Genomic DNA, 23,037 nt, shown 5'->3' with positions numbered 1-23,037 from the left:
AAAAGTACTTTTTTTTTAATTTATTTTTTTATACAGCAGGTTCTTATTAGTTATCTGTTTTATACACATCAGTGTATACATGTCATTCCCAATCTCCCAATTCATCCCACCACCACCCCTGCCGCTTTCCCCGCTTGGTGTCCATACGTTTGTTCTCTACATCTGTGTCTCAGTTTCTGCCCTGCAAACCGGTTCATCTGTACTATTTTTCAAGGTTCCCCATATACACGTTAAGATACGATATTTGTTTTTCTCTTTCTAACTTACTTCACTCTGTATGACAGTCTCTGGATTCATCCACGTCTCTACAAATGACCCAATTTCGTTCCTTTTTATGGCTGAGTAATTCCATTGTATATATGTACCACATCTTTTTTTTTTAATTAATTAATTTATTTATTTTTGGCTGTGTTTGGTCTTCATTTCTGTGCGGTCTTCTTTCTCTAGTTGTGGCAAGCGGGGGCCACTCTTCATCGCAGTGCACGGGCCTCTCACTGTCGCGGCCTCTCTTGTTGCAGAACACAGGCTCCAGACGCACAGGCTCAGTAGTCGCGGCTCACAGGCCTAGTTTCTCCACAGCATGTGGGATCTTCCCAGACCAGGGCTCGAACCCGTGTCCCCTGCATTAGCAGTCAAATTATCAACCACTGCACCACCAGGGAAGCCCTAACACATCTTTATCCTTTCGTCTGTCAATGGGCATTTAGGTGGCTTCTATGACCTGGCTATTGTAAATAGTGCTGCAGTGAAGGTTGGAGTGCATGTGTCTTTTTGAGTTACAGTTTTCTCTGGGTATATGCCCAGTAGTGGGATTGCTGGGTCATATGGTAATTCTATTTTTACTTTTTTAAGGAACCTCCATATTTTTCTCCATAGTCGCTGTATCCATTTACATTCCCACCAACAGTGCAAGAGGGTTCCCTTTTCTCCACACCCTCTCCAGCATTTGTTGCTTGTAGGTTTTCTGATGATGCCCATTCTAACTGGCGTGAGGTGATACCTCACTGTAGTTTTGATGTGCATTTCTCTAATAATTAGTGATGTTGAGCAGCTTTTCATGTGCTTCTTGGCCATCTGTATGTCTTCTTTGGAGAAATGTCTATTTAGGTCTTCTGCCCAGTTTAGGATTGGGTTGTTTGTTTTTTTAATAATGAGCTGCATGAGCTGTTTATATATTTGGGAGATTAATCCTTTGTTGATTCGTTTGCAAATATTTTCTCCCATTTCTGAGGGTTGTCTTTTCGTCTTGTTTGTAGTTTCCTTTGCTGTGCAAAAGCTTTTAAGTTTCATTAGGTCCCATTTGTTTATTTTTGTTTTTATTTCCATTACTCTAGTAGGTGGATCAAAACAGATCTTTCTGTGATTTATGTCAAAGAGTGTTCTTCCTATGTTTTCCTCTAAGAGTTTTCTAGTGTCTGGTCTTACATTTAGGTCTCGAATCCATTTTGAGTTTATTTTTGTGTATGGTGTTAGGGAGTGTTCTAATTTCATTCTTTTACATGTAGCTGTCCAGTTTTCCCAGCACCACTTATTGAAGAGACTGCCTTTTCTCCATTGTATATCCTTGCCTCCTTTGTCATAGATTAGTTGACCATAGGTACGTGGGTTTAGCTCTGGGCTTTCTATCCTGTTCCATTGATCTATATTTCTGTTTCTGTGCCAGGACCATACTGTCTTGATTACTGTAGCTTTGTAGTATAGTCTGATGTCAGGGAGTCTGATTCCTCTAGCACTTTTTTTTTCCCTCAAGACTGCTTTGGCTATTCAGGGTCTTTTGTGTCTCCATACAAATTTTAAGATTTTTTGTTCTAGTTCCATAAAAAATGCCATTGGTGATTTGATAGGGATTGCATTGAATCTGTAGATTGCTTTGGGTAGTATAATCATTTTCACATTGTTGATTCTTCCAATCCAAGAACATGGTATATCTCTCCATCTGTTTATATCATGTTTAATTTCTTTCATCAGTGTCTTATAGTTTTCTACATATAAGAGTCTTTTATTCTCTCCTAGGTATTTTATTCTTTTTGCTGCAATGGTAAATGGGAGTGTTTCCTTAATTTCTCTTTCAGATTTTTCATCATTAGTGTATAGGAATGCAAGAGATTTCTGTGCATTAATTTTGTATCCTGCAACTTTACCAAATTAATTGATTAGCTCTAGTAGTTTTCTGGTGGCATTTTTAGTTTCTCTATGTATAGTATCACATCATCTGCAAACAGTGACAGTTTTACTTCTTTTCCAATTTGTATTCTTTCTATTTCTTTTTCTTTTCTGATTGCTATGGCTAGGACTTCCAAAACTGTGTTGAATAATAGTGGTGAGAATGGACATCCTTGTCTTGTTCCTTATCTTAGAGGAAATGCTTTCTGTTTTTCACCATTGAGAATGATGTTTGCTGTGGGTTTGTCATATATGGCCTTTATTATGTTGAGGTAGATTCCCTCTGTACCCACTTTCTGGAGAGTTTTTACTTTCAGTCTGAATGTGTCACTAGGTCTGAAGTGGGTCTGTTGTAGACAGCATATATATGAGTCTTGTTTTTGTATCCATTCAGCAAGCCTGTGTCTTTTGGTTGGAACATTTTAATCCATTCACTTTTAAGGTAATTATCGATACGTATGTTCCTATTACCATTTTCTTAATTGTTATGGGTTTGTTTTTGTATGTCCTTTTCTTCTCTTGTGTTTTTCACTTAGAGAAGTTCCTTTAGCATTTGTTGTTTGGTGGTGCTGGTTTGGTAGTGCTGAATTCTCTTAGCTTTTGCTTGTCTGTAAAGCTTTTGATTTCTCCATCGACTCTGAATGAGACCCTTGCCAGGCAGAGTAATCTTGGTTGTAGGCTCTTCCCTTTCATCACTTTAAATATGTCATGCCACTCCCTTCTGGCTTGTAGAATTTCTACTGAGAAGTCAGCTGTTAACCTTATGGGAGTTCCCTTGTATGTTATTTGTCATTTTTCCTTTGTTTGCTTTCAGTAATTTTTCTTTGTCTTTTTTTTTGCCAGTTTGATTACTATGCATCTCAGTGTGTTTCTCCTTATGGGAGTTCCCTTGTATGTTATTTGTCATTTTTCCTTTGTTTGCTTTCAGTAATTTTTCTTTGTCTTTTTTTTTGCCAGTTTGATTACTATGCATCTCAGTGTGTTTCTCCTTGGGTTTATCCTGCCTGCGACACTCTGCGCTTGCTGGACGTGGGTGGCTATTTCCTTTCCCATGTTAGGGAAGTTTTCGATTATAATCTCTTCAGATATTTTCTCGGGTCCTTTCTCTCTCTCTTCTCCTTTTGGGACCCCTATAATGCGAATGTTGTGTTTAATGTTGTCCCAGAAGTCTCTTAGGCTGTCTTCATTTTTTTTCATTCTTTTTTCTTTATTCTGTTCCGTGGCAGTGAATTCCACCATCCTGTTTCCAGGTCACTTATCCGTTCTTCTGCCTCAGTTATTCTGCTATTGATTCCTTCTAGTGTATTTTCTATTTCAGTTATTGTATTGTTCATCTCTGTTCTTTAATTCTTCTAGGTGTTTGTTCTTTAATTTTTCTAGGTCTTTGTTAAACATTCCTTGCATCTTCTTGATCTTTGCCTCCATTGTTTTTCCGAGGTCCTGGATCATCTTCACTATCATTATTCTCAATTCTTTTTCTGGAAGGTTTCCTATCTCCACTTCATTTAGTTGTTTTTTGGGGGTTTTATCTTGTTTCTTCATCTGATTCATAGCCCTCTGCCCTTTCATCTTGTCTTTCTGTGATTGTGGTTTTTGTTCCACAGGCTGCAGGGTTGTAGTTCTTCTTGCTTCTTCTGGTGGATGAGGCTATCTATGAGGCTTGTGCAAGTTTCCTGGTAAGAGCGACTGGTGGTGGGTAGCGCTGGGTGTTGCTCTTTTGGGCAGAGCTCGGTAAAACTTCAGTCTGCTTGTCTGCTGATGGATGAGACTATCTGTGAGGCTTGTGCAAGTGTCCTGATAGGAGGGACTGGTGGTGGGTAGCACTGGGTGTTACTCTATTGGGCAGAGCTCAGTAAAATTTCAGTCTGCTTGTCTGCTGATGGGTGGGGCTGGGTCCCTCCCTGTTGGTTGTTTGGCCTGAGGCAACCCAATGCTGGAGCCTACCTCGCCTCTTTGGTTGGGCTCATGGCAGACTCTGGGAGGGCTCACGCCAAGGAGTACTTCCCAGAACTTCTGCTGCCAGTGTCCTTGTCCTCACGGTGAGCCACAGCCACCCCCGTCTCTGCAGCAGACCCTCCAACACTAACAAGTAAGTCTGGTTCAGTCTAGTATGGGGTCACTGCTCCTTCCCCTGGGTCCCGATGCACACACCACTTTGTGTGTGCCCTCCATGAGTGGAGTCTCTGATTCCCCCAGTCCTGTCCAAGTCCTGCAGTCAAGTCCTGCTACCCTTCAAAGTCTGATTCCCTAGGAATTCCTCCTCCCGTTGCCGGACCCCCAGGTTGGGAAGCCTGATGTGGGGCTCATAACCTTCAGTCCAGTGGGTGGAATTCTGTGGTATAAGTGTTATCCAGTTTGTGAGTCACCCAGCAGTTATGGGATTTGATTTTATTGATTGTGCCCCTCCTACTGTCTCATTATGGCTTCTCCTTTGTCTTTGGATGTGGGGTATGTTTTTTGGTGAGTTCCAGTGTCTTCCTGTGGATGATTGTTCAGCAGTTAGTTGTGATTTCGGTGCTCTCACAAGAGGGAGTGAGCACACGTCCTTTTACTCCGCCATCCTGAACCAATCTCCCAAAAAAGCTTTTATATATAGTAAGTCTTGAGATCAAGTAGTGATGAATTGGGGAGAATGAACAGTTTAACAGAATTGAGTTTTCTGATCTATGAACATGGTGTCTCTATTTAAGCCTGCTTTAATTTTTCTCAGTAGTGTTTTGCAGTGTTTAGAGTACAGGTATTACTCATATTTTATTAAATTTATGCCTGATTATTTTATATTTCTTGATGCTATTGTAAATTGTATTACTTTTGTTTTTAACTTTAATTTTTAATTGTTCACTCCTAATATATAGGACTAGTATTAATTTTTTTTTTGTACATTGACTTTATAACCTTCAGCTTTGCTAAACTCGTTTATTCTAGTAGCATTTTTGTAGATTCCTTGAGATTTTCTCCGTAGATAATCATGCCATCTATGAATAAAGTAGTAACTACTTCTATTCTACATCTTTGCATTTTATTTCTTTTTCTGCTTTACTGCGTTGGCTAGAACCTGTACCTATTGAATAACAGTGCTGAGAGTGGACATTCTTGCCTTGTTTTTGATCTCAGAGTGAAGTATCAGGATTTTTTAAATAGATGCCCTTTATCAGGTTGAGGAATTTCCTTTCTGTTTTCAGCGTTCTATGAGTTTTAGATGTTGAATTTTGCCAAATTCTTTTCTGCATCTCTTGATAATCATTAGTTTGTGAGAGGTTTTGGTCTATTAATAAATTGATTTTCAAATGTTAAACCAACCTTGCTTTACTGGGATGAATTTGGTCACGATGTTTATCTTTTTTCTATATTGCTGGATTCAGTTTCCTAATTTTTGTTCAGGATTTTTTCGCCTATGTTCCTGAGGATATTGATTTATAATTTTCTTACGTCTTTGTCTAGTTTTGGTGTCAGGGTAATGCTGGGCTTATAAAATGAGCTGTATATTGTTCCCTCCTCTTTTGTTTTCCTTAGGAGTTTGTGTAGAATTGCTATTATTTCTTCCTTAAATGTATGGTGCCATTTACCTCTGAAGTCATCTGGGCCTGGAGTTTTCCTTACAGGAAAGTTTTAAACTATGTATTCAATGTCTTTAATAGAATAAGTGTGTACAGATTATCTGTATCTTTTTGAAAGAATTTTGGTAGTTTGTGTCTTTCATGAAATGCTTCCATTTCATCTAACTTGTTGTATTTCTTGTTCGTAATATTGATATTTCCCTATCATCCTTTCAGTGTCTGTAGGATCTTTAGTGATGTCCCCCTTTAAATTCTTGATACTGGTAATTTTTAACTTAGAATTCTTTTCTGGTCTATCTAGTTAAAGTTTTACTGATATCAATAAACTGATCTTCTAAGGATCCAGCTTTTGATCTTATTGATTTTATTTTTCTGTTTTCTCTTTCACTGATTTCTGCTCTTTGTTTTACTCATCATGTTTGCTTTGTGTTAATTTTGCTAAGTTCTTAAGGTGGAAGCCTAGATCACTGATTTGAGACATTCCTTTTCTAAAACAGGGATTTAATATTATAAATTTTGCTCTAGGCATTATTTTGGCTGTATCTCACAAATTTTCATATGTGGTATTTCTATTTTTATTCAGCTTGAAATATTTTCTGCTATTTAATGTTTCCTTAAGATTTCTTTTTAGAAGTTTTTTAAAAATTTTTTTAAATATTGGGTTTTTCCAGATATCTTTTTGATTTTGGTTTCTAATTTGATATTGTTGTGGTCAAAGAGCATGTTTAATATGATTTTAATCCTCAAATTTGAGACTTGTGTTATACAACAGAATATATTCTATCTTGGTGAACATACCATGTGCATTTGAAAAGAATGTATATTCTATTGTTGGGTAAAAGGCTCAGTATATGTTGATTAAATCAAATTGGTTGATGATGTTTTCCAAGTTCTTTATGTATATTCTTGCAGATTTTGTGTCTACCTGTTTTATCAATTACTGAGAGAGGGCTGTTGAAATCTCTAATGGTAGTTTTAAAAATTACATTATTTTTAATCTAATGAAAGTAGAAAGTCATAATGTTAAGATGGTTTGGAGTTGTAAAGGCTAAATTTTAAAAAAATGTTTTAAGGCGGGTGTATGTGCTTCTTAATATGCTTTAGAATCACGTAAGTTTGTATTCCATTCCCAGTCCTGCCATTTATTACCTTAGCAACTCCTCTAAGCGTAGCTGTTCTTTGGATAGAGATATTACAAACTTCTTGGAGCTAGTGTGGGGATTAAATGCAATAATATATGTAGAATTCTTAACCTGATGCCCAACATACAGTAATTCTTGAACAAATAGGAATTATATTTGCATTTTCTGAGTTGCAACCTAGGATGTGAAATGCATATTTCAATATTTGATCCTTTTCACCTGTTAACTTATTTTTCTTTTTTATTTCACCATTGGCCTGCACCATGATCTTCCTCTTTGTATATCTTTTTTCCTTTTGTTTTTATATGCCTAACTTTTACTGACAGTTTCTTTAGAGTCTTAATTGAGTATAGATTGCCTTGTTGTGTTGTGAAAAAGGTTTTTTCTTGACATAATTTTACCCACTTTGCAATAAAATATTAAAGGAAAAGATAGGAGTGTTGGTGTGGTAGATATACTTGCAACCGCTGTATAAACATCCCACACTACTTCACTGTCTGAAGGTCAATCTCTTTTTCTTTTTCTTCAGATAAACCGAGAAAGTTGGTGTGCCATTGAGCCATGCCCAGATGCAGCATCTCTCTTGGCTCCGACGCAGAGCGCAGGTATGCGGGGATTCTCCAACTTCCAATTTGCTTGAATAACTCATCCAAAATGTCCATTTTCTAGAGCCACATTCCCACTCTAATAACAGATTGTTTGATTTCAAGGTCTGTCCTTCATGAGCATTAATGGGATAAATCAGAAGAAGGGGTGTATGTGATTTGGGTTTGTAGGCATTTTGTCTCACAGTTGAAAATGAACACGTAATTACCTAAATTTCACTTCAGTATTAAGTTTTCACATGTGGCTTTATGATTTATTAATTCATCTGTGAAGGCGTATGTGCTGTGCATATATGTACATGTGATAAAGGTTTCTTATTATGGTAAAACTATAAATATGTATTATTAAGGACTAGTCCTGGGGCTCTCGATTTTGGCTGTACATTGAAATTACCTAGGGAGCTTTAAAAATGTAGTGATCTCTGGGTCCTGCCCCTAGGGATTCTGATTTAATTGGACTGGGGTGTGGTCTGGGCATCAGAATCTTTAAAGGCTCCCTTGGTTCCTCTGCTTTGTAGCCAAGATTGAGAGCCATAATCTTTGGAAGTATTGTCAGCAATTGAGTCTTTCCTTAAGCACCCATGAGGTATTAGTAACATTGGATGAGGGTAAAATTCTCTTAAGACCTTGCTGGTTAATGACACAGCACATGATCTGTGGTTAGTTAGGAATCCCAACTTTTTATCCAAGTTTAGCCACTAATTCACTGTGACGTAAGGTACGTTCCCTAATGTCTATGTGCTCTATTGTCTTCCATCCCTAAAGCCTTACTGGCCTTTCTTAAGGGAAGAGTCCGAATGACCTGGTGAGTAACTGAAGTCTGTGTGCCTGTTCTTGCAGCTGGTAACTTGCATTTTGGGCTCTTGAGTCGACTTTACCCAACAAAACCTCTGTTAACCTTTCCAATTTTCACTGACCTGCTTTAAAAATTACCGAGTTTTCATTTACTGGTCTTTTAGAGACAGTTTAGCTGTGGATGTCCTGCAGTAGTATTAAATTTAAAGACAGATGGTTCAAATCCTCTATCTCCAGAGAAGTTTCCTACTGATTCTCAGTCCTCTGACTTTGCTCCAAAGGAAGTGTCAGAACAAATATGAAAAGCTTTTTTCTGTTTTTCTCTCACGTGGAGAAAGAGGTTAAAGGATATTATTATGCTGTAGTTGTGTTTCGGGTCTCCGAATATTATAAGACTGACCTTGTTCACAGATGTAACTTACATTTTCCCTATCTCTCCCCCTAGAATCTTCTACTTAAAAGTATAGTACTTACTATGTTTTGGTTCTTTAAGCTGTTTGGGGCTTTTTCTAAAAGTGTAATTACTCTCAACCACTCAGGCAGTGAAATTGTCTGCTGTGTAGAGGTTGCCTCATAATTTGAATATTCACAGGAAGTTTCTTCACATGCTGCAGTCTATTTTACTCGTTTAAGGAAATGTATTTTGAACCCCTGAGCATTTTCCCCAGGGCATAATCTTGAATTTTGTTGACCTTCTCCATACCCCAGCCCCCAAAAGACTTTGGTTTTTTTAGAGTGATTCTTTTTAAACTTCAATTTATCAAAACCCAAGATCTGGATTATGCTTCTGAACTTCAGACCTGAGATTTTTATTTTAGGCATATTGTTTTGTGAATTCTAGGTACTTTCAGTCATGTAGGTTTCTTTCTTTTACTTTTAAACACAGCTCAAGAGAGCAATAGTGTTAGGCTAAATAAGGTAGTAACATTTAAAATCACTTTGTATACTCTTCAATCCAGGATAAATGCAAACCTATTTAAATAGGAATAAATAACAGATGCATTATGATTAACATGGTTCAGCAAAGCCCAGTGAGTGGGCTGCTGGTAAGTTTTCCTACCCTTCCCCAACTATAATTTGTTTACATATGTATAATTGAAACCTAAAAGACCAGATGGCACTTTAAAAGTGCACATTTTGCTAGCTTTTAAAAAGCTAGTGGCTCAGGACACAAAAGTTATAGACAGATTTATATATGGGTCATAAAATGGGGTTGGCCCACCTCAAAGTGTAATGTCCTTACTGGATACTTGTCAAATCACACGTTACAGGTTAATGAAGCCTTAACTCCATTAGGCATGTTTATCGCATGCCTGCTGTGTACTCAGGGGCGGAGTTCTGGTTACTATATATATAAATTATTTCTCACCATCCCTACAACTATTTTAGGGGGGTACAAATCATCCCATTTCATTGGTATGGAAATGGAGACTTAGAGGGTCAAATTCCTTCTTGCCTGGGATCTTTTTGCTATAAGTATTCGGATCCAGATTTGAGCCACATCAGCCTCACTCTGAAACCAGTGATCATTCATTCCTGTTTATGCCTTTGTTTGCTGCTCCACTTTATTCCTTAGGAAGGGGGGCATGTAAGAAGAAAGGAAAGATTTTATCCATTTTGAAAACTTGTCAACACATGTGAAATGGGGTATAGATTAGCCCTGCCTTAGGGTCCCCCCACTTCCATTTGTGGGGTTTCATAATGGCTTAAGGTCCTTTTCTCTCCCTTGTTCCTCATTTTCATAGTTTCCCTCCTCCCCAGCTCACCAACCAACATTGTATCACAGCAGCAGATTCTCATCCCAGACTTGGTTTGTGGTCCCTTGTAGTGCTGGCTTGGATTTATTTTCTGGGTGAGGTATTCCTACCAAGGCTGAGTCCGGATCTTCCCCGTGGATTTTCCATTAGAATGTCTTAAGCTGCTCTGTTTTCCAGGTCTGGAATTGGGACGTGGTCTGTTTGACTGCCAGCTGGACAGCTAGCACCTTAGCATAGTTGCTGCGGCAGCCCTTTCTTTCCTTGGCCAGTCCCCCTACTTTCCCCTCATCCATGGAGTGGAGTTTTTGATTTTTCCAAGCGGGGAAAAGGTGTGGGGGGAACAAGTAGAAAAATCACAGCCACCAGCTCCACCTAAGTTAGTACATACTCTGGGATGTGGGAAAAAAGGGACCAGAACTCCAGAATCCCCATGATTTCCAGTCTTTAAAAGGCAAGGCTATTCCCATTAACTAACACACTCAGAAATAGTTTGGACCAAGACTGAAATGGACCAAGGTAATTTTTTCTTTAACTGAAACATTTTCAGATTAATCTGTGGGCCGTGCCTTTATTCCTGTGGCATCCTTTCTGTACTTCTGTGTTGAAATTACCTCTTAATATATTCATTTCTACTACAAAATTGTAAACTACTCCCCCCCTCCACATAGACACAAACATTAGGCATCTCTTTTTATTTGGATAATTCCCAGTACCTAGTCAAATGCCTAACTAATAGAAAAGGTAATTTTATTGACAAGTGATTCATGACCTGTATCAGTGCAGTGCCTCTTTGACCCTTCCTCTAAGATTCCTGGCTAATGCAGGGCAAATTATTTATTGATTGATGATCAGTTATTAGTTAATTTAGATAAGAAAAACTTCCTCTTCTCATTATCTCTGAACACAGACCTGTACACGCACACACACACACACACACACACACACACACACACACACACTTATTGTCTAAGCATAGACTATAAGAATTAAAAGAGACATTAGGGGTCGTCTAGTTCAGTCTCCACTTCCACTTCTGTGCAGACAGCTTTTTTGAAATGTCTTGCCACGGTCACTCAGCCTTTGCTCCAGCCCTTCTGGTGAACGAGCCTCATGACTTTATAAGGCTGCCAGCCTATGGCCTGAAGCCCCGTTATAGTGAAGCTCTGGCTTCCACTTGGCGGGCTTTGTTCTCCCTCCTGAATGGCACAGGGCAAATCTGCAGCCATCCTCAGACACATTTTCTTCAAGCTCCTCTGCAACCTGAATGTATCTCAGGTGTTTCCACTCATGGTCACCTCATTACCATGCATGCAATTTTGTTTATCAGTGTTTTAATTTAATTTATCAATATTTAGGAACAAACACAACCGTATAGGTGCAGTGTTGGTGGCACATACTGGCCAGACTGTCCCCATTTTGGATTTGGGTGCATTGTCTATTAATAGAGCCTAAAACTATTAGTATTTGTTTGTTTTGCCATAACCTTGTATTGTGAACTCCTCTTGAATTTGCTTTCAAGCAAAACCTCCAGGTAGAGTTCTCATGAACTGCTAGGTAGCCAGGTTATCTACTCTGTCCCTCATCACTTAGTGTCACCTGCAGGTTTGATAAACATACGTATGTTTTTCCAAATCATGCTTAATGCTAACTAGAATGGAAACGCTTCATTCTTCAAAACTTCTTGAAGGAGGTTGATGTCTTACTTGGTTTCACCATGTACATAGAGATATTTTTCTCTCTGTTGTTATCAGGTCACATGTCCTTTTTGTTTACAGAGTTAAAGAAGAGAATGGGTTAAATACTTTGCTAATTTAAGCATACAAATCTTTAGAACCCCTTGATGTACCAATGTAATATTTCTATCAAGGCCCTCTCTGTCTGGTTCACCAGAGTCCACATCCTAGTTGTTGAACTGAAAACAGATTCTAGATTATATATTTTTCTTCATCACATTATTCATCCAATGTCAGATCTATTAAAGGTAGGAGAATTTAAATAGTTATATTTCTGTTATTGCTTAATAGAACCCGTGAGTTTAATACACAGGTATATTTTATTAGTTATGCTCCCCCTTTGTCTTTTATCTCGGTATTTTGATAAAGTAACAAGTTTCCAGAAAGAACTTAAGTCTCAAAAACAGAAATTGCCCACAAATCCTATCACATAGTTTCCTAATAAGGAACTTCTGATTTTGGTAGCAAAAGAAATAAATTCTATAACTACCAGGAGGAAAAGATCATTATTTAAATACATAGGTGGAATTACGGTTCTAAATCATCGTTTTATCTTTCTGTACCTGTGGTTTACATGACAAACTCATGCTTGTCCTGTAGTAACTGTATCAACTGAGAATTAAAAGCTACTAATTCGACTGTGTCCTTTACAGCTTCTTAGTATGAGGAGGGAGGGAGATTGATCAGTTGGTTGATTTAAAAGGCTGGAATGAAAAGAAACTGATTTTTTTTTTTAAAGCAGTGGTTGAATAAATTTTCTTTTTCAGAATGTGATAACTTCCTGGATGTTGGATTGAGCAGAGAGTGTGCCTCAAAACAAGGTGTCCTTAAAAGAGAATCTGGGAGTGATTCTGACCTCTTCCACTCACCCAGTGAAGAAGTGGACAGCATTATCTTCTCCAAGGTACTGTTGGACTCAGTGTGTGACTCCTGCTAGTAAGATGTGACTCCTACTAGCCTTACAGGGCTTCTCTTCAGGTCTTAGAGAAGTGTAAATGCCCCCTTTCAGAGAATGAAGCTCCAGGTTGCCAGGCCTTAGAAAGAGGCCTTGGCCACTTTATTTTCTGTAGAATCATGGCTGGTTACGTACAGGTTTTGAAGCTCACATTGAAGCCTAAAGAAATGGAAGTTCCTTTATTGTGAATTAAATCAGATGACAGTGAATACTTCTCAGGGGGCAGGAAGGAACCACAGCTCAGACTGTATGACGTCATGTGTATAAACTAACCACAGAGCCTTCTGATTAATGTGTTTAGGCCTGAAGCTCGCTGTTGAGCTTCGTGATGTCACCTGTCCTCATGGAGCCTGCTTAATTGGAAGTTTCTAGAGCTCTGCTCAGGAATCCAAGCTTTCTCACTAGTGAAAAGCCAAGCCCATCCACATGAATCACCTCGTGTTTTCATATAATTTGAAGCTCTGAGAGAGTGTGTGTGTGTGTTGGCGGCGGGGGGGGGGGGTTGTTGCATTCTTTTGCTTATGTTTGTATCTGGTTGCAGCAAGGTTGGTTTTGTCTCCTAAGAAGAATAGAGGCCTTTCCCACAGCAGGATCAGCAAATGGTACTCAGTTATATGCCACAAGTGCTTGTCTTTAAAATAGAGAGCGGTTGAGGGGGCAGAAACATGGCAGCTGTGCAGGTGCCTTTGTGAGGGTTCACGATGACTTTGGAGAAGTGATGAGAGCAGTTGGGGTTAGTGGCTGCTTGGGTTCTCCAAGGCAGCGTGATGATGCTGGGTTTAGAAGTTACACTAGAAGAAGGCTTACCGTTCTGGGACTCTGGTCTGGAATGTATTTAAGCCTCTGTGCATTTACTTTCACTTTCCCTTCATTTTTGCTCAGTGGCTCTCGTATGCCTGCTTGGCCTCCCTTCGCCCTTTTCCTTGTGGTCATTGTCTTCCAGAGGGCCTTGGAAAGACTCATGGCATTGTTACTCATAGAAGGGATTCTGTAAAGTAAAAAGTCCACACAACTGGGAGGATCTGTCCTTCTCCGAAGTTATTTAGGGAGAGGGACACCAATATGATCTTCTTTTTTTTTTTTTTAACCAACAGAATTTAGGTAATTTCCACTGTGATTTTGAGGTTTTCATTGTAAGGACTCCTAAAGTGTCCACCTCCCCCCAAGGGGAATACCATTCCGAAGGTGCATGTCTTTAAAAATGTATTGCTTTTATCCGAGATAAATAAATTAGATAATATCTCTAAGTTCCAGCTTTAAAACAGTCATCAGTAATCACTGAAGCTGGGTCATGGATACATGAGGATTTGTTAAACATTTATATATGTGTGAAAATTTTCTTAGTAAGAAATTTTTAACAAATTGCAAAGTCTCCGTTAAGAAATAATTGCTTGAACCTCCTAGGTGCGTGACAGCTTGCCCTGGGCGTTACCATCTCTGCAGAATGATAGTTATTTCTGGTTACTAAATTGAATGATTTTCCTAGCTAAGGAGAATTAGAATTTACTACATTTTACCTAATTATTCGAACTGCCAAAAGCACTTAGGAGATTGTTCATACAAATGGCCAGTGCTAGATTTGGCAGTTTTTTCAGGATGACTGGACAGATACAATTTTTAAAGGTTGAAGCATATCCCTGAATAAACTTTGACCAACATTTCGTACTGGAGTGTCTCAGGAAGTCGAGAAATGGCGGATGCACTTTCACCTCTTCATGCTGACAGAAGAATGTCTGATGGCCTGGGGTGAGATTTGGAGGGTCCTTCCTCTTAGTGTCTCCGCTCTACCACTGTTGTTAGTGACAGAAAGGTTTTGCAATAATGTTTTCTCTAGCATTCATAAACCCAGGGTTTACATGTGAAGGGAAAAGGAGACAGACAGACTCATGTGTACAAGATGCTTACTTTATACTAGGCACTGAACAGAATTTTTAAAGTATGATCACATTTCATGCTCCCAGCAACCCTGCAAGGTGGGTGGTTCTATCTTCATTATACTCCTGAGGAAATAGAGGCTCTGATTGGTAAAGAGGTTTACTCAAAATTACTCAGCTGGTAAGTAACAAAACTGAGATTTGTACGTAGCCCTAACTCTGAAATCTGTTCATTTTCTGTTATTTTGCTCTCAACCTCCAGACACCTGCTTTAATAACCAGTGCTTTATATAGAAGCATGGCAGTGGCAGACAGGCCATCAGCTACTTCCTTAAAAGCCTTCCTCTGTGGTCATCCACACAACATGTACTGTGAAACATCAGACTGTCCCAGAGTTTCTTCTCAGGCTCCAGCCCTCCCACTCTCCCTTCTCTAAAAAATAATCTGTAGGCAAGGCATTGCAACATCCTTTTCTGCGAACCATGAGTGGTGCATTAGGTCACTTCCTGCAGCCACTTGTGTGACTCTGGCCTTAACAGAGGTCTCTTTAACATTAGCCTGCGATGTTTGTCAGAACTTTCCACTTAATCTTATGTTTCCACTCAGTGTGCCTGCCTCCTGGCAAGTATGACTCTTTGGTGAGTGTTGTGAGCTTCATGTTTATTCTTATGGATATTTGCTCATTTCTAAGTTCTTTTTTTCCATAGATCAACAGCATAAAATTTAAATTTTGTTTTTAACGTGAGAAGAAATCCTAGGATGCTTTCTGGCACTAGCTAAGAAAGAAAAGTGTGATCATAAAATACACGATCTGGGCCACTCTGTTATCCAAAAGGATAATTGAAAGCCACAGAAAATACTGATAGTTGCTGCCTCTTTTCCCAGAGATAAAGTAAAGCCCTTACACCTTGTTTTTTCCTCCAAGTTATAAGACATATCCACAGTTGATTAAGAAAATCAAAGTAACTCCTCTAAGATGCTAACCCTTAAAGGAAAATCCTTTATTTTATATTGCTGTAGTTTGCTCTCAAGTACCTAAACACCAAGCCAGAAATTTACCTTTTATTTTAAACTTTTAGAGATAAAAGTAAATATGTTTACAGAATCCAGATTAGAAAAACTATAATCACTTATGAATAAGTATTGAAATTATTGTAATTTCAGAACTGTGAAGCAGGGCTGATGCTTGCTATCAGATACTTAAATAAAGTATTTTACATAAATGGATTAAGTGATTGGCATACATTAGGATTTTAAAATATGAGCTTTTATTTTCAAGGCACGTGGCAGAGTGTCCTGCGTATAATATAATAGATAATAATTTATAAGTATTTGACGAGTAAGTGAATGAAAATTAAAGGGCTATTTTGGCAATATTAAGCATGATTCCTTCAGGTATAGTAATAAGATATAAACTGCATAGCTATTTCTATATTTCTGTGTATATAAGTGTATATAATGTTTACACCTCTCTATATACATATCTATATCATACCTATATGGTGTAACACTGGTTAAGAAAGCCAGTCAGGCATTTTTTTCCCCAACATTTTATTTTAAAAATTCTGAAACAGAAAAGTTAGAAGAATTGTGCAGTGAACATCCACCACCTAAATTTTGCAATTAACTTTTTATTATATTTGCTTTGTTACATAGTTATGCATCTGTCTCTCATTCTTCCACCTACCAGTTCATCTAATTTCTTTGATGCACTTCAAAATAACTTACAGATATCAATACACTTCACCCCTAAATACTTAGAATTCAGTATTTGTTTATAGGGTTGTTGTTTTTTGTTTTTTTATAAAATTTACATACAATGAAGTATGCAGTCTCAAGAGTACCATTCAATGACTTCCCTCCCAACTTTGAGTTATAATCGACAAATAAAAATCATATATATTTGAGGTGTATGACATGTTGTTTTTATATATATATAAATAAACACACATATATATGATACTTACATACATATTACACACATACATTGTGAAGTGATTACCACAATCAGGCTAACTAACATATCTGTCACCTCATGTAGTTACTTTTTATGTGTGTGGAGAAAACACTTGAGATTTACTTTCTTGGCAGATTTCAAGGATACAGTACCTTATTATTAACTATAGCGACCATAGTGTATATTAGGTCTCCAGAACTTACTCATCTCATAACTGAAAGTATGTTCCCTTTGACTAACATCTTCCCATTTTCCCCACCCCTCCAGCCCCTGGTAACCACCATTATACTCCCTGTTACTATGAGTTTGACATTTTTAGATTTCACATTTAAGTGAGATCGTGCAGTATTTGTCTTTCTGTGTCTGGCTTATTTCACTTAGCATGATGCCCTCAAGATGCATCCGTGTTATCGCAAGTGGCAGGATTTCCTTCTTTTTCAAGGCTGAATAATTCTATATCCATTCATCTGTCATTGGATACTTAGGATATTTCCATATGTTGGCTACTGTCAGTAATGCTGCTTTGAACATGGGAGTGCACATATCTCTTCAAGACAGTGACTTTATTTCCTTTGGATATATACCCAGATGTGGGATTGCTGGATCATATATGGCAGTTAGTCCTGCCTTTAATTTTTTGAGGAACCTCCATACTGTTTTCTATAACAGCTCTACCTCAGTGACCTTTGATTAATGCATTCACCCATCTTTGTAACCTAAATGCCCATAAGGATATATCACTTTGGAAAGTTTTCTCATGCCCCTTCCCAGTCTGTCTCCTCTCTAACCCACTAGAGGCAGCAACTGTTCTAATTTTTTTCTACCACAGGTTAATTTTTCCTATTTCAGAACTTCATATAAATGAAATATAAATATTATCATTCCTCTTAGATGAATACCCAGGAGTGGAATTTCTGGATCATATCGTAAGTGTAGGTTTAGTTTTATAAGAAATTGCCAGACCCTTTTCCAAAGTGGTTGTACCATTTTTTATTCTCAACAGCAAGAATGAGAATTATAGTGGCACCACGCCCTTAGCAACATGTATAATTGTTTTGTTTTGCTTTGACTGTAGCATTTCTGGTGTGCATGTAGTGGTAGCTCACTGTGTTTCTGATTTGCTTTTCCTTGACACCTAATGATTATGTTAAACACATTTTCATGTGTTTATTGGCCACTTGTGTGTATCTTCCTTTATGGAATGTCTGTTCATCTCTTTTGCCCATTAAAAAAATTAGATCGTTTGTCTTTTTGTTGTTGAGAAGTAGAAATTCTATATATGTATCCTGGATACCAGTCCTTTGTTAGATTTACATTTTGAAAATATTTTCTTCCACTCTATGGCTACCTGTTCACTTTGATAATGCTGTCTTGATGAACTGAATTTTTAAATTTTTGATGAAGTGTAACTTATCACATTTTTATAGTATTGCTACCTGTGTCCTATCTTGTTATTGATTTGTCTGCCCCCAGCTGCAGTAACAGCTCTGTAGTTTTTAGCAATAGGATTGAATCCTAGCTGTACCTAGAATCACCTGGAGAGCTTGAAGAAGAAGAAGAAGGGAAAAAAACAAAGACAAAGAAAAAAAGTCTGGCCCTTACTCCAGATCAGTTAAATTAGAAACTTGAGTTTATTATGTAACCTCACTGAGCTTCAGTTTTCTCATCTATAAAATGGGAATAAGAATAGCTACTAAAGCAAATAGTTGTGAGGAATAAAAGAAATCATACATCGAAATCACTTAGTATAGAGCCCCACACATGGTGAGTATCCAGTAAATAATTATTATTCAAATTTATGTAATAGTTATACTGCACATATATTTAAGTAATAGATTCTCTCAAGCTTTATATAAAAATCATCATTTGTTTTGGACTTTTACATTAACTTTTATTTATGTAATTATTTTGTAATTTCATTCTCTCTAGTTTATTTGGCCTTAAATTAAGCAAAACCCAAGTATCCTTGGGTCACTCTGTTGGACTCAGCCCCTGCCCCTGAAGCCAGAACTGTCTGTTTAAGGCTAGTGTTGGAAAGACAGCCACTCTCATACCTTTGTAGTGCTCAGAGGGCATTCTCTCTGAGGCCTATTGGGTTTTTCTAGCCTGATAACCATTTGCAGATTTTCAAAATTTTATAAACCCCAAGGAGAGAGAAGCTGATGGTAGAGATGATAGTTTTTTGTGTGTGTTCCCGTCCTCCTATATGCAGGAGGGAAACCAATTATGAAAACTCAAGAGAGGAAGGATTTGTGTGTCAGTCTCAGGTAGACTTGGTCTTAGTTTCCCTAGTATGCTTGCCTTCTCGCATACATACGTGACTCCCAATCACCCCTTCTCTCCTGTTTCCACCTTTTAACATCTCTTCTACTTCTCTGCCCTAACCCAGTCTTAATACTCATCACAATTGTTTTGGCCGTTTGTTTATAAGAATGAAAAAATATATATACATATATTTCATTCTTATATATAAATGCGTAAGTATTCATATAAATATATATTTATATTACATATATATATGTATGTATGTGTATATATATACATATATATATAGGACTTGGGATATTATTCCTGATTGTCTGGAGGAATGGCAGCATGGGATCAGTTTAACTAGTACATCTGATTTACATGGATTCAAATCTAAGTTTTAAAAAATGTGTTAGTTTAATTGATCCCATGGCACCATTCCTCCAGACAATCAGGAATAATTTCCTAAGTCTTGAAAGTCGTTTAATTAGCAGACATTTTAAGAGAAAAGACCTCTCTGAAGAAAGACTGACAACTCAAAAACTCTTAAGAGGAGCTTCAACTATTAGGCATGGAACATTCTGTCTGTGTCAGAAGCCATAATTTTTTTCCGTTTCTAATATATATAAATGAAAAAACAGCATCCCCCAAAATCTGGTACTTTTTTGAGGAGGGAGGAAAATGGTGGAAGTAGTAGTTCTCACATCTGTTATTTGGCAGACATCTCTAGAAACTTTAGCACTAACAAATTCAGGGACTGGAAAGGGAACATTGCAAAAACAGTTCAAAAGTTTTAAAAAGCTGCTTTCCTTCTTTCCTCTGTTATCCATGATTTAAATGGACAATACTTTTCAACAGACCTTACATTAATTTCTAACCTTCAGATCTAAAGATCATCGTGTGACTTATCCATAGACACATACCTAGCTGTAGAAAGGCTACGACCATACTCTGGGTTTGATTTCTCATTACACCACTGACTACTTTCTAGTCTGCAAAGGTAGTGTAAAGATGTGATGAAGTTGGGAAATTCTTTTGAGAATGCTAAGAAAAACTTGGAAAAAAGTAGTTTAGAGCCTTCTTTAGATTCAGTCTAAAGTTAAAACCATTTGCCTCAGTACTTAATAAATGAGCTCAGTCTTAATTTCTGAATTTGTCCTATTTTTCCCTTTTCAGATAATAACTGCTAGCTCACAAAAATACTTGAGTGTAAGAATATTATACTGTGTGAACCTGATTCTTAAATCAGGATCAGGAATGCAAAACTAAAGAAATCACGTGTTACTATGAAAAAACTCCCAGGTCTTCTATCTTGTGTTTTTTGTTTTTTAAAAACTCAGAGTTAAAAGCACACACCAAGAAATGCCATAGCACACACAAGGAACAAGGCTATGTTGAGGCTGTATGCTAGGCAGATTTCTCCTTTTTACAGAGAAACCTATTCTACCATCTGCAAGTCATTTTCACACTGGGAAGAGCTAACTTGTACGAAGAATGTGTGATAAATGGAAACTTCAGCTCAAAAGCTTTCATATCTTTTGAAGCCTTGCTTGTGCGTTTTAAAACAGGCTCATCACACATTTTGCTTTTTTGATGCCCATTCTGCTTGTCCCTTGGTATTGTTTTGAGAATTAGACATTTAGGCAGCTTTAGTTTCCCAGGACCGCTGTAACCAACTACCACAAATTTGGTGGCTTGAAACAATATAAATTTATTCTTTCATAGTTTTGGAGGCAGGAGGTCCTAAAAGCAATGTATCAGAGGGGCTGCTGTCTCTTCTTATAAGGACACTACTACTTTTGGATTCAGGAACTACCCTAGTGTAGTATGACCTCATCTTAACGAATAACATTTGCAAAGACTCAACCAAATAAGGTCACATTCCGAAAAGGATGTGAACTTGAGGAGGACACTGTTCAACACAGTACAGTGAAAAAGCTAAGACATCCTAAAAGTGTCTTCTAAAGTTGGTATTCATGACCATTTATAGTCTCCCTTTCTGTGGAGAGTGGCCCCAGGAATAGAAACTTTAGGATGCCCAGGTCAATGCTCACTAACTTAAAAGGAGTCATCGATAATTTTATTTTAAAACAAGACCTACCCTGTTTTAGAATCTACTTGGTAAAGCATATAGTTTTATTTTACAGTGTGGCCCAGTGAAGGGAACACTGAGGACTTTTCTGATATTGACTTTGAGATCTTATCCTTACAGGGTGGTTTTTTTTGTTTGTTTGTTTTTTAAGGTGATCTTATCCTTACAGGGTTGGTTTTCTTTTTTTTAAGATAACAGAACAGAGCAGTTTAAAAGTTGAAATCAAGCTCCATTCAAATCTTGCTTCTCTTGTACTTGGAGGGGTGGGGGAGCCCATGAGACAGTCTGGGCCTCAGATTTCTGACTGTCCAGTGGTCCCCTCGCATCTTTCCCTCACTCATCCTTTAAAGAGCAATTAACGTAGGAAACGGGATTCTACAGGGTGGAAAAAAAAGCTCATATGAGCTGGTGAGATCCAGCCCCAGCGGTATAAAGAATGCTTTCAGAAGGTACAGTGCTTTTGAAGTGTTATGTTAAGCCTTTAAAGTGGCACTCCCTTTAGTATGGGAGTTGTTTTCTGTTTCAAAGCTAACAGGACTCATTCGTTTCCATAATTTTTAAAATCTTTCTTGAAGAGCTGTAAGTTTCTTTACTCCTAATTAAAACTGAGTAGACTGACTGATTAGGGAAATACTGTGAAGGGGAAAAAAAAAAATCACAGAATATCTTTCTCTATTCCTTGCTCCCTATCCCATAAGAATGCAAAATAAGGATATTAAGACAGTACAGTGCCAACATCTGTAACTCAGAATGTGAGCGTGTATCTTTTTAGACACTTTACTTATCTTTTGGATACATTTATTTTTTGAATGCCATGATGCTTACCTTTCCCTCACCCATCAAATTATGTGTTCTGGTGTCTTTCAGCACGTGGAGAATGTCAGGCCACTGGGATCAAAATGGCACAATTCCTGTTAGGCTCTAGAAGTTGTCCAGGGAAAGAGCATCATCACTTTATCAAAGGCTGCATTGCCAGGACTGATTATTTTATGTACAGTTTGGCTCGATAAAACTCAGCCGGTACTCAGTTAAAGGAAAAAAGGGGATAGATTTCTTGCATTTAGGTGTTTGTGGCCAGAATTTGGGCATTTGTGGCAGACTTTAGGTGGGATAATAAGCTATTCTGCATTTTTCAAAATGCTCCTGAAAACAATTAGACTTGCTTTTGGAATATAAACTTCAGTATATCACTGTTGTAGCCAAGCACACTACCTTGTTTTTAGTTAAGGCTTGTAAAAAAAACAAAACAAAGAAAACCTAAACTTTATATGGTATGAATTTAGAGTTTTCATAAGCAGAAACCTCAGAGACATAGTTTCCCTTCATTTCAGTTGATGGTATTGACTGAAAAAAACTGACTTGAATTAGATCTGTTCCTCTGTAAAAAAGGGAAAATGATGTACTTCCCATCTAGCACCTCTAGTAAAAGGGTAAAAAGAGCATAGACCTCGACCCTACCTTTACTGGAGGCTGTTTGAATCCATCTGTGATCATGCTTTAAGAAAGAAATCTGTTTGAGGCCAACTGTGATCTTGCCTGTCCTACCCACTGTAAAGGCATTGGCTCGCTGGGGAATAACAGAGAGCTGTCTGCTTGGTCCTGCCATTTCCAACCATACGTGCTTTCTCTCCATTACAGCCTGAGGAAGAACAGTTGGCCTGTGATATCACTGGATCCAGTTCCTCCACCGATGACACAGCGTCCTTGGATCGGCATTCTTCTCATGGCAGTGATGTGTCCCTCCCCCAGATTTCAAATTTGAACAGGTCCAGAGACCAGCAATGTCTTGATGGTTTCTACAACCATGGGGTGGGAGCTGAGGGTCGAGAGAGTGAGAGTGAGCCTGCTGGCTCAGGTGAGATGGAAGAGGAGGAGATGGACAGCATCACTGAAGTGCCTGCGAACTGCTCTGTCCTGAGGAGCTCTATGCGCTCTCTGTCCCCTTTCCGGAGGCACAGCTGGGGTCCTGGGAAGAACACAGCCAGTGAGGCAGAAATGAACCACCGGAGGTGAGATGGCAGGCTGTTTGTCTAGTCTCTCAGTGTCTGCTTGCTTTTGATTTGGTGGTATTATTAGTAAAAGATTTTAGGAGACACCATGGTATCGAAGAAAGAATATAGGCTTTGGAATCAGGAAAATCTGTGTTTAAACTCTAGCTCT

The 23,037-nt window shown here is 38.1% G+C and overlaps 1 protein-coding gene across 17 annotated transcripts in view; it reads left to right on the top strand.

Moving 5' to 3' along the window:
• AKAP13 (A-kinase anchoring protein 13) overlaps positions 1-23,037 on the top strand; it is a 342,746-nt gene that overhangs the window by 240,329 nt on the left and 79,380 nt on the right. For all 17 annotated transcript variants that reach the window (XM_089906833.1, XM_030764022.2, XM_030764018.2 and 14 more), the window contains 3 exons: positions 7,392-7,467; positions 12,520-12,656; positions 22,516-22,886. In XM_089906833.1, the coding sequence (XP_089762959.1) occupies positions 7,392-7,467; positions 12,520-12,656; positions 22,516-22,886 (584 nt within the window). The remainder of the gene's footprint in view (positions 1-7,391; positions 7,468-12,519; positions 12,657-22,515; positions 22,887-23,037) is intronic.

Source organism: Delphinapterus leucas, chromosome 2 (genome assembly GCF_059928025.1).
Source record: "Delphinapterus leucas isolate spDelLeu-1000000601 "Yukka" chromosome 2, BTC_Dleu_Yukka2, whole genome shotgun sequence".
Classification (NCBI taxonomy): Eukaryota; Metazoa; Chordata; class Mammalia; order Artiodactyla; family Monodontidae; genus Delphinapterus; species Delphinapterus leucas.
This window is presented reverse-complemented; position numbering and strand designations above follow the sequence as displayed.